Raw genomic sequence first — 16,036 nt, forward strand, 5'->3', positions numbered from 1 at the left:
TGTTTGCTTTCTACGGCTTTTTACAAACTTGATATTATTGTATTGTTAACCCGAGAACTTTCAGAATAATCGAGACACCTTACTCAGTGCTTCTGGTACATATTCTTACAGGAAGAAAGTATCTGTTAGGACGACTACGCTCAAGTGAGTAGGGATGAAAACCGATTACTAACGAAAAATACGCTGCCCTCTGCATTTGTGATATAGGACTGCTTTCTTTGTAGTCATATTTGCCGGTTGTAATACATTATAATGGCCTTTTTAACGCTTTAACTATGGACGCCCTCAGTGGTAGATCTTTAGAAGAGATGGACAGTGTCTTAAGACACTGACGACTGGTTACGTCTTTTAATCGAGCGAGCTCCCCGCGGCACAAGTACAGCCAACGGTAGCTTACATCCTGATTCTGAACCCGATTCACGGCCACGCTGTGAGCATTCGAACCCATCGGTCTCAGCTGGCACAATGATTCAAAACGCCGCGTAGCAGACTGATCATGTTCGTCGCAAGGTGCTGAAGCCAGCCACGATTCTTACAGCTGGCAATAATTGAATTTATTTTGATATTTTATGCTGCTTAGTATGTTAAATGAGCTTAGGCTGCACAATCTGTGAAAAGCACTGATCCGAGGGCACTGTGTCACCAGTGACTGCCGATGTAGCGGTTGACAAAGGTCAAACAGGGGACAAACACAGGTCAAAGGACAAAGAATAGCCCAATAATGCAGAATGACCTGATAAAGTGCAACACGATATGCCACCTAACCAAGTCATTTTATTTTCGGGTTCCTGTAGAACCATGATAATCGCTAGATTTAGGTAGATCATATAAGGATGAGGGGGGGGGGAGGGCTCAGGAAGGAAAAAGGCCTGACTCCGAAATGCAATGAAAAGTTTTCTCGCCAGATCTGACCCAGTTACTGATCTGACCCTTCACAATTGAGAGCACGGGTGCAGGTCTTCAAAACTGGTGTGTAGTAGGCTGAAATCTAAGTGATAAACGACAAAAATGATGAGTAAAAATACTAAAAATAGCAAACAACATCGCGAACCACGCGATATGATCGGCTCGATTTCCTGCATCGTGCCAAGTATGCATTTTCCTAAGAATTCGACACGAGTTGGCCGGTATTGAAACTGATGCCGGCTTTCAATCCGGTTATTTCCCTCCCATCACATCCTCATCAAATTAAGGGAAACTAGGAAGCGTTTTTGGTGACATTTCTCAAGGGTTGGGAGCAGATGCCTTGAAGAGCTTTAGCTTGGTACGAGGGTTTTACCCATCGGAAATTAGTACAAAACAGACAGTTACAGAATTGTCTTTCTTTATGTCGAGATGATGGATCGAATTCCATGTGTCCGCATATTTAGATTTCATGCATCCTATACTGAGAGACAGTGGTACGCCTTGGGGCTCAAGCTTTCATCGGGTGTTTCATTTGCTCGCAGGTTACCGCGACTCTAGTGTGGGCCAGATTAACAGTGATGCACTTGGTAACACCCACACCCTGGTCGGGTCGTCGGGATTGGCGGCCTGGTGCAAAACCGTCACTTCATTGATCGGGCAGGCAACAGCTTCACTTCCATGATTAAAATTTGGCATCACCCAGTCCCCAGTGCGCGGCCAGGCTGTGAATCTGTCATGCCATGTCTGCACCAGCCTCTGGATTTTAGCAGAATGGATAAGGATCTGATTGAAAAGCGCGCCTGCAGTACCTGCTGACCTGATGAGGGGATCCCGTGGAAATGCTGAGGGTCCGAGGCCGGAAGACCGTGCACAACCTCCAGAGCTTCAAGTAGCGATCATCTTGGCACGTGGCCTCCCTTACTCTTTCGGAGGACGCCTCTCCTGCACGTCGTGCGATCGCGCCCAAACTTTGACATCCACCGGGGTATACATTGCGCGTGTTGTGCCATCAAACATGTGTCCCTAGCAATTCTGCTTTCTGAGAAGCTACTAACTTTTAGGATCACTGCACGGCGATCCACTGTCAGCGCTGGCGACGAGCGGCAACCGACGATGCGCATTACATCGTTACGTTAACAAGTACCCACATCGTATGCGTGGAAACATGGCTTTTTAAATTCCGTGTCACTGCGGGATATGATCTTGCACGTAAGGGGGCATGAAGCGAAAAAAGTTGCTTTTAAGCGAAATTTATCTTCGACCTGGCCTAGTGAGGCCAATTATTGATCTATCATTATGCAACGTGTTGCTAATTGCAAGGTGTCGTCAAGGCTAATCCACCGTTTCTTTCCGAGAGGCTTTCCCTGTCTTGTTTGGAAACGGCAGGGAGTTCCATCGACCTCCCCCTACCCTCTATTAGTCCCAGTCATGAAACATGGCGATTCAGGGCGAGTGTTAAGCGCTTCGCAGCCCGGCACCAGTATTTCCCCAGCCCTGCGTCAGACACGCGGTCCTTCCTGTGTCCGACACGCAGCCCCTCCAGTGCCGGGCGTGTGCTCACCAGAGTGCCAAACGCACCTACCCCAGCGCTGGACGTGCGATCTCTCCTGTGCCAGACGTGCTGCCTCTCCTGTGCTGGACGCGCGGCAGCTGCAGTCCTGAAGGTGAGCGCACTCCAGTGCTGAGCGGCCGCTCCTGTGTCACTCACGCGGTCTCTTTCGTGCCGGAAACACTGCCGCCTTAGTGCTGTAGGATTGCTCGTGTGATGGGTATGTTACCTCTCATGCGCCGACACGCGGCCAGTGCGGTGCCGGACACGCGGCTTTTTCTGTGCCCGACGGCCGCTTCTATCTCGGACACGCCTACCCTTCTGTGCTGGACACCTGACCGTTCCTGTCTCGGACACGCGGCCCCTTCTGTGCCGGACACCTCGCCGCTCCTGTCTCGGACACGCGGCCCCTTCTGTGCTGGACACCTGGCCACCCATCTGTCGGATGTTCGATAGTCCAGGGGTCCATATAGCGGCACTCCAGTGAGTGGCCAGCGCCGCTGCAATGGGTACTGGCGCCGCAGGCCCTGGTGAGATGCAGAGGGTTGTAATGGTGCAGTGCTGACTAATGCAACAGGTACTTCACGCCCTGCCCTATTTCTCATGAGCCCGTGGTGTATGGACGTTAGGTCCTCGGACCATAGCTAGAATATATGATGTGCTGTACTTGAATATGCCCACGACAGGTTAGCGAAGAAATGCTATGGTCGTTTATGATATGCACGCTGCCCCAAATGCTACTTAAAAAGTGAGGATTTTGAACTCAGTCGTTGACTTGAATCAATCTGGAATCAGAATATTTGCTCAACATCAAATATGGTTGACAGATAATGGAACAGTCGCATCGCCCGAAATTCGAACTGAGCTGATCCCGCTGAGCACCGCTCGATACGCGGACATTGACCCGCCATGCATGTAACCCAGGCTATGAAATAGCTTATCCAGTGTTGGATTTCTGGTTGGCGGTTTTGGATTGGGGAGTTAAGATTTCCCAGGCTTGGAATGTAAATGCTAGAAATATGAATTTTGGGCAATATGGAAAGCTACGAAATTGTATTTCAGACACTGCAGTTATAGACTTAGGCTGAAGTTGTGATGTGAAACGACATAGCAATTCTGAACTTAAGGCAACGTAAACTGGGACATCAAAATGAGTGTACAACTGACAGCAAAGCGATGGAGAGTGATTTGCTATGGGTGGATTAAACCATGTAACAGCTCTTTCTCCAACACTGGTACTGACCCAGTATTTCGTGAGAAAGTGCACGGGCTTTGTTACGTGCCATTTATGGTTGTGATGCAATCGATGACCAAAAATGTTCTCGCCTCTCTCCATGCATGCGCCGTCTTGGTTTGAACCGAACTGACGCGCTCACCGGTCTTAGCCCGCTGCGTTGGCCATTCATGCACTAAGACCTAGGTCCTTACCACTGGGTTTTTTGGCATGGCTAGCAAATGATACTCAGTGCAAATGCTCAGATGCTCAAATGCTCACTCCCGGTGGCTCAGTTGGTTAGAGCGCCTGCCTTCAGATCCACCCAACCGTGGCAGGGTGGGTTTGCGTCGGTTTAGGGCGCTCGTTATTTGCCTTGACAGGTATGGCCTACGGCCGGTGGCAGCGGTCGCGCTAAAGGTCAGTTGACGTCAGAGGGCAGGACGGACGGTGCCGAGCATTGCGGCACGTTAAGCTTTCGCCACTGAACGCTGCCGTTGCCTGGAATTGCGAGATCGGATGGTGGGGGTCAGGGCTCAGACAACAAGCACTGTTCAGCGTGAGCGCTGGTTCCAGAAATTCATCCATTCAAGTGGTTCGGATCAATTTTTTTTAATGAACCTTCCAAAACGAAATTATTGGTGATGTTTGCCACTCACTGCACTTCTTTATTTCTGTTTCGTAAGGTTTATGGCATTTATAGCTATAATGCGACGCTTTCTGATAAATTTGGCTGCATGTGGCAGGTCAGGCTTTTTCATAGTTTCTTCGATGACAGAAGGCACTTTTTTAGCCCTGTCCTTGTCTTTTCCGAGTAACGGCAGTGTCGCTAGTACACTGAGGAGAACATGGTATTATCGGTTAGGAGCTAAAGAAAAAGGCCATTCCATTACAGTGCAGGGTGCCTGACGGTGGTCACGCTGGCGACACAGGGGCGATCCACCAGGTCGATACGGAAGCCCTTAGAGGTATCAGTCATATATTGGTTGCCTACATGACGCCGGAGCTCCCTGACCCGGGTATTTGACCCCGGATATACGCAGGGGTCCTATTTAACGTAAAGAGGTTCCTTATCTCCGCAGGTGTCCAATAATTGGCATAAACTCCGCCCCAGCATGACTGGCGTATGGCTGAAATGTGATGGAGGGCCTTCCATCGTCTCATCGTGCCCTCTCGTCGCAAACTCTCATATCCACTCCCGTGTCCGAGGGCCTCGACCAGCATACCAGGCCTCCTAGCATTCGGGGTCCCGCCCCTGCCAATGCTCATCAGTGTTCCCTTGCCGACACAGGACCCTCTTTTAAGCACTGTGGACAGGTGACTGACACAGAAGCCGCAACGTTTCAGGCCTCCCGGTCACTGCTTATGGCGGGTGCCGACCTTGTCCCTGCCTGGGAAGAGGGCCCTGAGTCCCAGACCTGACGCTGGTGGTGATCTTGTGGGAAACTGGTGGTGAATCTGCCACCTATAAGTGAATCCGCCACGTATGAGTGAATCCGCCACGTGAATCCGCAGCCACGTGAAGTCCGCCACGTCTTTAAGGGTCCACAGGAGGGACATAATTTCCTAAAACAGTCCATGGAGGTCAAGCTGAGCAAACCTGGCCGTAAATAGCCGGCAAGACCTGATATCGCATGGCCTTTAACCGCTTCTAAGCCCCAGTCGCTAACAGACCCGGCCGCGGATAGCCGGTGAGCGGCCGCTGACGTCATTCGCGACGTAAACTGACAGTCAGCATGCGATGACGATGCAATGACGCACGGAATGACGACTGTCGACGCACCGGAAGGAACTGCCGTGGCACCAGAGCAAAGCTCGTTCGTGACAAATGGGAATAGGGTTTAGGTTTCAGAAGCTTGGACTTGGCTCACGTTCAATGAAGTGTCCCATATGATTATAATGCACTGGTCTTCTTGAAAAGAGGCAACAATCAAGACGTTCTTTTACTTCCACACAAAGGTAACTTATTTATTTTGGCGAGCGCACAGTCATCTTGCAGGAACCAGACCACATCGTGCAATGGTAGAGATGGAAATTGACATAGCTGCAGATGACATCGTCAATCGGCCAAACCCCATGATGGTTTTGAATTCGATTTCGTCTTCTTAAAACAGACAAAAAGTTTTCAAAAATCACTATCAACCCCAGCAAGATCTAACACTGAACTGTTTTTCCTATCTACACCGTCTTCTGCATGACGCTTCGTGGTAAAATTACAGCGCAACGGAATGCCTGAATAATGAAACCACCACTACCTCTAGCCACCACTAAAACCCTATCACTGCAAGGTCGCCTTCACAGAATAAAACAAACATGCAAGCAGATGATTAATAAACCGGACGGGCGTTCTTTGAACAAAGTGCCCTTACGAAGAAGTGCGTGCTCACCCAATCCACCCACTTCCCACGTGGCTGTGCCCATGCGTATCGCTACCCCTTCCTAATCAGCAAAAGGAATCGAGGTGCCTTGTGTTAGTTATTGATCTTGAACATACCAGGAGCTGCTGGCGAAACGACGTTATCAAGCAAACATCAGATAACTCACCCATACTCATGCTCTTCAATTCCACCACGCAAGATGACACAACACAATCTCCATTTATAGTTCGCTTAAAACATTGGTTAACATCCGTCCCGTTTACATTTGATACAACACTGATGAACTACGGTCCGTGGGTCAAAGGTCAACGGAAAGAACACGTCGCGCATGCAATGCAATCACGCATGACACATACACTCATGCATACATACAGCAAAAATGCGAGCAATTTCGCTGTGTAACGCGAACCCAATTTCGCCTTTCATCATCATAAAATATCCAAAATAGTCTGCTTCCACTTCGGCAAAGACTCAAAACATGCAAACATCTCAAAATAATTTGGCTTCCGGGTTGTAACTATTAGTACTATAGCTATTCCTAGTAGAATAACTAGAATTGACAAACATATATTTTGGGATATTAGAGAACATATCTATATCAGACATATGATATTCATATCTTAGATATATGAGATAACATACCAATATGAAATACTATATCTGTCCATCCTCCTGCTCATTCCACGAGAAGCACGACCATTGATGTCATATCTATATGCATAATGTCCATCGCAGATGCCCTTGCAAACGTACGTAATTGTAGCGTTTGCGTCCATCGCTACCGTGCGTATGGGGATGCTATGTTCGTTGTTGCTCGAGCTTTGCGACGCGACTAATTAGCCAGTGACGTCGCGACGACGCGGCGAATTAGCCAGTGTGCTGTATGTTTCTGTTTCTCCTACATATACGAAAAATACACCCCAGCTCTTGTGCGTACCATGACCGACACCGGCACAAGATAGAACTGAGTTTATGCTATGGATCGTTTCAAAGGTTGATGACATCCAGTGCACAAAATCTCGACAATCCGTACAGCCGTCCAAGCTGTGCGTCTCGCTAAAGAAAGCGGACAGAGAGACGGACAGACAGACGTGCGCTACGAACCTAGCAAACTGGAATAGACAAATAAAGCTTTTCTGGATAGTTTGCAAACTTCTTAGCATGTTGTGGATGTTATTAATTAATTGCAGGCCACGCACTTTAGGGGATTTGACGGGGAGCGGACGGAGAACCTCATGCGAACCAAAAGCTATGAACTCATTGCGCTTTAGACCATCAGAACCTTCTTCACTGCATGAACTAAGTGCATGCAAAGTCCAGACCTCTCAATGCCAAAATCCAAGGTGAAATCCAAGGTAGATATGGGAAAACTGCAATCACCTGAAAAACAAATAGCTTCTAACAATCTGACTTCCCTTCGGTGCATCAACCAGCGTGCTTTAAAGTGCTCATATCTGAAGATCACACTCCAGGGTGAAATTTGAGATTGTCGTCGTCGCTGTCATCGGGGCTTCACGGCGCACTCAGCTGCTGAGGCCAGATGGCGTCGCCTGTCCCTCACCCCGACAGGAATGGCGGGGACTGCGGGGAATCGAACCTCGTACTTTTGGTTTCCCAGAAGCACGGGATTGCCCAGAAGTGCAGGGTTTGGGATTTTAAGCCCAGCTGGGCTACTGTACTACCGGCACGGCACGGTACAGGGTTTAGTATGGAAATGGAAATTTAAATATGGAAAAAAGTATGGAAATTTAAACAACGCTTAACGGCTGCACTACCGGCATCTGAAATTCGGAATCATGAGACAGGAACTCCGTCGATTTTTAACATCAGAATCTTCTTTAGCACGTAAAGCAGTATCCTTCAAAAAGCCCCGACCTTTCCAAATTATTTTGCAAAGTTGCAAAGTTTGACCTTCAAGGTTAAGCGTCTATCTGGAACTATCAGTCACTTGTTATGTCACGATCATGAGTCACTTGTTGTGCCACGATCAAACGAAGAAGCCATGAAAACTGTCATTGCTCATGCCATCACATTATATGCGTGCTACGCATACACACATCGCCGCCGGGCAAAGTACAGCTCACACATGGACCATAACATGCCCTTTATTACGCAGTCTTGTATATCTGAGTGAAGATGGACCAATATCCAAAGCATCACCTTACAAGCGGACTCTCAGTACTGACAGACGATCATTTCCCAAGGACTCACTGACTTTAGGAACGACAAGCAGACGTACAGCCGCGAGGATGAGTTCGGCTGAGATGGCAGCACCTTCCAACAGAGGCTAGCAAAAGACGGCCGTGCCGCTATGCCGCGGGGCCAGAGACGCGGATGGGATGACGGGTGGAGCGCCTTGTAACGGCAGTCCTTCCGTCGGCGGCTCGCTCAACGGATAGAGTCAGACGTCGACGAGTGCCCCCCCCCCCCCCCTCCCCCCCCCATTTCCAGAACGAACAGAGCAGCGCGACCGCGCCTGCGGGTGAGCCGATCCAGCCGGCCGTCGACCGCCTCAGCACACACCCGCACTCCTCCCGCCCCGCGGGGTGCGCCACATCAGCCCAGGCACGTCCCCACATAGGGCGAGGGGGAGAGCCGCCGGCCCCCGGTTGGAGGCCGTGTCGCCGGGCACCACGGCGCGAGCGGGGACGGACCGGCGGAGTCACTCGGCGGGCGCCACGAACACCTGCGACGGCCGCGCCAGTGTGTGGTAGCGCGGCCGCACGCTCTCCATCCAGGTCGCGTTGGAGAACATGTCGTACTCGGTCGACACCATGAGGTTCTCAGTCAGCTGGTACAGGTGGCACAGCTGCTTGAACTCGTCCACCAGCAGGGCGTAATCCCTGCGCGGGGGACAACGGGTCACGTCAGGTCAGAGCAGATCGCTCACACCCCGTCTGTATGGGCAGGTCAAGTCAGACAATGGTCAAAGCGCACGACAAATTCTGCACGTTTGTGCAGATGGCTTTTCCACATCCGATCGAAAAACTGTTACTTTCTGCCAGAACCCTTTCCGTTTCGGCAAAACTTGGTAGAGATAGAGCACACCGCGCAAGAAGACAACAAACCGGTTTGCAGACCCAGACGACCTCTACAATCAGGGCTAGAGGCCATCCGTTATTCCCATTGCGTCACGGACTCGACAGATTAAGATTTCCAGGAGGCCCGGCTGGGAGGTCAGACCGCACTGACACGGATTACAGACCAGGCGAGACAAAGGCGATGAATGACCAGACTGGCAGGTCGGATCATCCTGACCTGGATTGCAAGATCGGGCGAGACAAAGGCGATGCATGACCTGGCTGGGAGGTCAGACCGTGTTGACTGGGATCATAGACCGTGAGGGACGTGAACGGTGAAGGACCCGGCTGGGAGGTCAAATCGTGCCGACAAAGATAACAAACACCGGGCGATGCATGGCCTGGCTGAGGGCTCAGATCATACTGACCTGGATCACAGACCGGACCAGACCGTGATATGAATAAAGTCGCAAGTCAAGAGTGACCAGGTTACGCCACAATTTCGGTCCACGGCACACGCCTGACCGATATATTCGCGGTATATCGGTCAGACGTTATATTCGCGTTAAAATGAGGGGCAGATAAACGTAGTGGTTAGTTCAGCATGCGTAAGGCACGACCAGAATGTGAGGCTGATCACTCCCGTCAACACGGCCCATTCAGACCTCCGCACCCTGCAAGCGCGACCGTGGTATTACCCCGCCTGCCGACACTGCTCCCCTCGCGGCATACCTCCTTTCTCTCTACAATGCACACCTCTACGGCATCCCACGTCACAAGGCGACTAAATATCTGCTGCAGTTGGGTCGGCGGACAAGGATCGCGATTAATTTCATGAGACTGAGATGAGCAGCAGCAGCGATCAGCGACCCACACAGACGGCGGGACCAGCCACCAATACAGGCTCGCACCTAGCCTCGACAGGCATGCTCCCGGCTAGGGCCGCAGGGAGGGCCTTGGGTCACTTCCGCCGCACCGCCGCGCGGGTCAGTGTGAGGACGGCAGGGATCAGTCCGGGGCGGGCCGGACTGGACGGGTCACCAGACCTGGACCACTAAGAGGCGGCCGGCGCCGGCCGACCGCGCCGCACTCACGCCACTGTCACTGCTGCTGGGATCACGGTCGCCTGCACCAGTTCCAAGCTGTACCCCCTCGGCCACGCTAGGCTGTGGCCTCGCCCTCGCACTGCGGTCACAAGGCGACGGAGCACGGACAGAACAGCTCGAGACGAGGCCTGACGCCACCCAGCGGCGGCGAGCGGCCCCGCCAAGCGACCCCGGCTGACCTCTGGACGGCGGGCTCCCTCTGCTGGCGCTGGACAATTCCGAGCGTCCGGCTGGGCGGCGGCAGGTCGCGGCGCAGCTGGTCAACGCGCAGCTGCAGCTGGCGCTGGGCCACCGTGGCCTCGGCCAGCTCCGCCTCCAGCCGCAGCACCCGCTGCAGTCGCGCTCGCTCTGCCTCTCCGTGCTCCCGCATCATCGCCTCGCCCCTGCCGGACACGGGTGGCCGCTGACAGTGCACTATGGCGCACATGCGGCGCGCGACGGCGGCGACGAGGCGATCCTGGCGGCAGCCGGAAGCACTAGCTCGCAGTCAACGCCGGCGAACGGAACATGGATTCCGACGAAAACGACACTAAACATGGAAAACGGCGACAAGCGAGATGCCAGAGACTACTAAACCAGGTTCTGTTCTTTGTGTTATGTGCACAACCACAAGATCCGGCTGATGCTGGTGACTTCAGTGTTCGATACTATCTGGTCAGCATGCACACCTGCATACTTACAACCGGATGACGAAGGTCTGCCTGGCTATGAAACACGACAGTTTTGGACACAATGTTAGGACACATAAACAGGACACCATTTCGAGCAAAGCATTGCGAAAACATAAAACAAGATTTAGGATGGATACTGGTAACTATGAACCGGGCCAAATGCATGTCTTGTTTTCGTGGTTTCATACCTCCCGGTTTAGGTTACTCACTGTCCGTCAGGCAGATCCAGTACAGACGAAGGCAGCTGCGCAAACCTCGAAAATCGTTCTGTGGCCTCCAGGATTCGCTTCGGCTCGAACGACTCCTTACTGGCAGCGCTACTTGCATTTTGTACAGCGGCTGTGAAAACAACAGAAAAGAGACCTCGTAACGCACAGGCAGTGTTCTCATAGAAGATTCCTATTTCATTACAATAATGAGGTCTTTCGCCAACTCAAGACTACAAAGCTCCAGATTTTTGCCGACATCGCTTGGCGTGCGGTGAGTGCAGCGAATGCGGTGGTTGGTGTGGGTGCGGGTGGGTGCGGGTGGGTATGGGTGGGTATGGGTGGGTGCGGTGAGTGCAGTGAGTGCGGTGGGTGCGGTGGTTGGTGTAGGTGCGGGTGGGTATGAGTGGGTGCGGTGAGTGCGGTGGGTGATGCGGGAGGGCACGGTGGGTGCGGGTTGATTCTATATCATCAGGCGTGGTTATCATATTCCGGTGGCTAAGTGTAGATATCGGAATCAATAGCATCATAATTCAAGCGTCACCACGAGTGGAAATATTCCGGGCCCAAGCGTAATGCGTCATGATCAATCCGAACGTCAAATGCGTAGCTTAAGATATCGGAGTCCATAGTCTTACAAGTCACGTCATACCATGCGTGGTCCAGCAACATTTAGGTGTACGTTGTGCATAATCCATACATATTTCGTTAACGCATTTACTGGCAACAAACCGATAAAGCGCATAAATGCCAGTGTTTCAGTTGTCTGAGGTTCAGTTGCAGACGAACCATTGTTTGGAAACGATTTTTTGCCCATTTTAAGAAAATTGAAACAGGATAATTCCCACCACAGGCCCAATTCCTCTGCTGCCAGATGTCCAAGAACATAGCCCCTTTCTTTTCAAAGGGTTGAGGGACATTTATATTGATGTTTTATGCATAACAGAATGAGCTGCCATGTCTGGCATGAAGTTCGTCGACCCAGGGCAACTCACACCCGGAATGATACAGAATGAAAACCTCACAATGGGGTAGAATGGGGCCCCGATCTCTCACTGTGTGTATTTCCATACTCCGAACGCATTTAGCATTTAACTGGCTGAAGGAGAGCTGCAATAAAGCTATCCCACAGCCGCTGGCACCTGTATCCCGACCCGAGATCGACGGGTCCGGTCCGAGGCCACAAATGTACCTCTGGTCTCAGCCAGCTCTCTGGTCAGGGCGGCGAGACGGCGGCGCCGCTCCGCCAGCGGATCCGGCTCCGGCTCCGAAGCCGAAGCCGAAGCCGGATCCGGCTCCGGCTCTGCGGCTGACAGGCGCTTTGAACGACGGACCGGCGGCATGGCGTCCGGGCCTGAAACAGATCCAGCTCTGTCAGCGGTGAGAAAGGGGGACGGCACGCAGGTGGAACAGACCCAGCCCTGTCAGCGGTGAGAAAGATAGATGGCACGCAGGTGAAACAGATCCAGTCTTGTAGAGAAGTCGAATTGAAGCCTGACTGCAGCGAAAGGTGTCTGTGTCATTCGCAGCTTTGGCACAATTCAAAATGGAAGCTTGAGTTGCTTTTCATGTGAGGAACAAATTGGAAACCTAAGGCCAACTGACACCAACACCAAAGCCACATCGGGGTTGGGTGCGCGTATTTGCGCTGCTTACTGGTACACATTGGCAAACAAATTCTGACCACTTACATTCCAACTGGACGATAGTATGAGTTCTTCTTTTCACAAGGGAACCAGATGGTGCCGAGCAGATTTCCAATCATTCATGCAATTGGTGATAAAATATGACTGTTGTCATCACCCATAAATACCAACTGCTGGGCCTTGATGACACATTCAGCATTTTGGGTCGTGATTACAATCTCTCGCGCAGATCGATGTCAGAAATGAAGAACTGTTGGCTGACAGATGTCAGGAATGAAGGAACTATTGGCTGACCGATGCCAGGTATGGAGGAACCGTTGGCTGACCGATACCAGGTATGGAGGAACCGTTGGCTGACCGATCCCAGGAATGAAGGAACTGATGGCTGACCAATGCCAGGAATGAAAGCACTGTTGGCTGACAGACAGGTGTGAAGCCAGCTGGAGACTCGGCACACCGTCGGTGGGCGGGTTCTCTCTCAAGTGAGCTGTAACGATCCACGGGTGTCACCGTCGTGGACACCTGTTCAGTTAAGTTAAGCTGTGCACAATGAAATGTGTCATCAGAAAGTTTGAAAAATACAGGCAAGACAAAAAGAATGCTGAAAACGTTGGGTGTGCAGGTCTTTTGATCTGAAATATTCTTGAAATATCGCTCTAAATTTACAACATGGCAGCCAGCCAAAAATAGCACAGCATCAAATAAATTACTCGAAGTAGCCACCTGCTGGATACAAATCCCAAGATGCAAAGGCACACAATGTCAATTGATGGCAGACATTCAAAATGTGTACTAAATCAAGTAGCCACTGGTGTTTTAAATGCATCATGCACATTTCAGATAACTACAGCTTCCATGCATCCATGCTTCAATGCTCTGCAAGTCTGAGTTGTCACTTTGTCAATACTTTGGTAACAACACAAATTATGTGCTCATCAAAACTGTACTACAAACCATGACCCCTGCTGGCCCTTATTTTACTTAAAACAACAAAGCTATGTCCAAGACTAAAGCACATTTGGCAAATTTTAATTCATTCATCAGCACCTTGCTGACAAACTCATTTTGAGCCCCCATGATCACTTTGATACAACAGGACAGAAACAGGACACAAATGATAGTCAACAGGGTATACTGGGGGTAGAACTAGCAGTAAGTCAGGAGTCATCCTCCACTCATCTCAATAATTAGCATTGCTTTGTTAACATGGCTGACATTGCTTCTTTGACTTGCCATGGAAGCAATAGAGCTAAACACTTCAAGTTGATCATACAGGCTCACTGTGCCATTTTGGTATGAAGTAGAAATTATAGTCATAATCCTAAAATAAATCAGCTAACAAAATACAATAAGTGCAACTTAAATACATGATAGAATTATCAACAAAAATGGCATGTAGAGGGAGGAGAAGTGGACATATCCAATAAAATATCACCAGACTGACACAATATAGGAATATGTACACCAGTTTGATCCAAGGCTGGAGGAAATGCATGGTAGAGCTGACTCATGGACCATCTTTGCCTGTAACTACATCATTGGAAATCTAGCACATTCTGATCACTTGAGAATAAGTGGCTTGTAATTGTATCAAAGTTATGTCAAATTGTGTTGCATCATACTTTTCAACTTCTGTGGTTCATTTAGCTGCACAGTTTGAATCAGACAATGCTTTTACATTGCTTCATGGACAGAGTATGTCTTTTAACTATTCTTCAAATATCTTCTCACTGGTTATGCACTGTTTATGCTGAGTGAAAGACCCCTTCCCTGGTTGCATTACATTAAGCATTATGTTTCAAAAGGTAACATCGGTGGGGCCTTGCCACATATGATGGGAGTAAGCCTTCAGCACCTAGTTTCCTATGTTTAAAACACTTAGAAAGGCTTAAGAATGATTTGAGACCACACCTAAGCAAAACGCCACAGACTACATTGTAATCCCTTACCTGTCAACACCTGTTCCCCTTGTTGTGCTTTGGCAATGCTCAAAATAATTTTACATCAAAGCCCCCTTCCCATTCACACTTAGTGTAATATGTGGGAGACCCATCAAGTAGTTTGCACTGTGCCATCAATATAATAAGCTCTGTCCTTGTCCCATTCATTGCATACCTGGACCCTAGTTCTGCAAGTGATAATGGCAGAGAATGCACCTACAACATAATGTGCATTCACAGGATGTCATTGAAGAAAACCCTACCTCACAGATTCGGCAGTGTTAGATCAGGGGACCAAAGCTGAAAAAGGTACTCTGATTACAAGTTGTGATTTCTGCCCACCTCTGGATACCTGAGGGCTACAGTCCAGTAAGCAGCCTTGGACCAGCTGGATTCCCCATTGCACCCATGTACACCTTCAGGGACAGTTTGTTTTGCCCAAATGCACTTAGCCACCAGCTATCAGTTTTGCATTGTGCAGTGGCTGTCCTTGCTCACACTGTCACTATCATGGTGGGCCCATTGGCAGATTTTTTGTAAGGGCCGGCCAGGGTCAACATTTGACATGGATAAACTGTTTTCATAAATGGTTTAAGCAGGTTCTTTTATAACAAACAGTCAGAGCCAATAGTATCAGATCAGGACAAAAACAGCATTTATAAATGAGGCCAGATTCATGCAGTCCAAATTTCGAGTAAGCCTTCTCCCCTATTCCCATTACTTTTCTTCAGCCTCAACACCAACACATGTATATGTCATGCCCACCTACGCTTTGTAAAATTTTCCTGATGCAGCCTGATTTACACCACTGCTGAAAAGCTCTTCCCTCGCTGTCTAATAAACCACAAATACGTACCTTTGCGACAACGCGACGACAGCACCGCGCAGCGCGTAACCCAATGCCGTATAAGGTGCAAACGGTGTAAATGCTGCACACACGCAGGTTCTTGACCCACTCGTATCACGCGCGCAGCGAACCTTGCAGCAATAGAAACTGATGGTCTACAATTTTACTGCCATTTTATACTGCAAATACGTGATGACGTAACTTACCCTATTCTTCAACTTCCTTTTGCGAAAATACTTCGTCGAATATAATGTTTGGGACAGGTGCATCGGAAAGACGAATACTGGCCTACCGAAGCACGTGCCAAGATAGCATCCAAGGTCAATTGGGCACAGATAGTGGCCTAGTTGCACCGTTGCTATGTTGATTCCACTTTCTGAAAAGCCAGTTTCCTTAGATTTTAAGGAGCTTTCTATGATGCTCTCAACTTCTCTGTATTTGTTCGGAGAGCGCTAAGGTGCTCTCAGGCCTCTATATGCTAACTTGCCGGGGCGCTATTGATCGATCAGGGGACCTGCACATGCATAACCCTCTCCATATATCTGCATATGTAC

At 49.9% G+C, this 16,036-nt stretch overlaps 1 protein-coding gene across 1 annotated transcript; it reads right to left on the reverse strand.

The window, feature by feature from the left end:
* Positions 1–8,497: 8,497 nt before the first annotated feature.
* On the reverse strand, positions 8,498–14,157 carry LOC119103555 (uncharacterized). Its single transcript, XM_037227134.1, has 5 exons — positions 14,140–14,157; positions 12,242–12,403; positions 11,053–11,182; positions 10,352–10,555; positions 8,498–8,889 (listed from the first exon to the last, which is right to left on the reverse strand). Exons 2-5 carry the CDS (start codon positions 12,390–12,392, stop codon positions 8,709–8,711), a joined length of 666 nt encoding a protein of 221 aa, XP_037083029.1. The 5' UTR covers positions 12,393–12,403; positions 14,140–14,157; the 3' UTR covers positions 8,498–8,708.
* Between the last annotated feature and the right edge of the window lie 1,879 nt (positions 14,158–16,036).

This window comes from Pollicipes pollicipes, unplaced genomic scaffold (genome assembly GCF_011947565.3).
Source record: "Pollicipes pollicipes isolate AB1234 unplaced genomic scaffold, Ppol_2.1 Scaffold_5724;HRSCAF=6776_pilon_pilon_pilon, whole genome shotgun sequence".
NCBI classification, from domain to species: Eukaryota; Metazoa; Arthropoda; class Thecostraca; order Pollicipedomorpha; family Pollicipedidae; genus Pollicipes; species Pollicipes pollicipes.

What these genes read in the sequence shown, in the direction of transcription:
- LOC119103555 (XM_037227134.1), bottom strand. Translation starts at nt 12,392, where the DNA reads ATGCCGCCGGTCCGTCGTTCAAAGCGCCTGTCAGCCGCAGAGCCGGAG. An exon ending in AGAGCTGGCTGAGACCAGAG is followed by an intron (nt 11,183 to 12,241) that starts GTACATTTGTGG and finishes TTGTTTTCACAG; the next exon opens with CCGCTGTACAAAATGCAAGT. An exon ending in CTGGATCTGCCTGACGGACA is followed by an intron (nt 10,556 to 11,052) that starts GTGAGTAACCTA and finishes CGTGTCCGGCAG; the next exon opens with GGGCGAGGCGATGATGCGGG.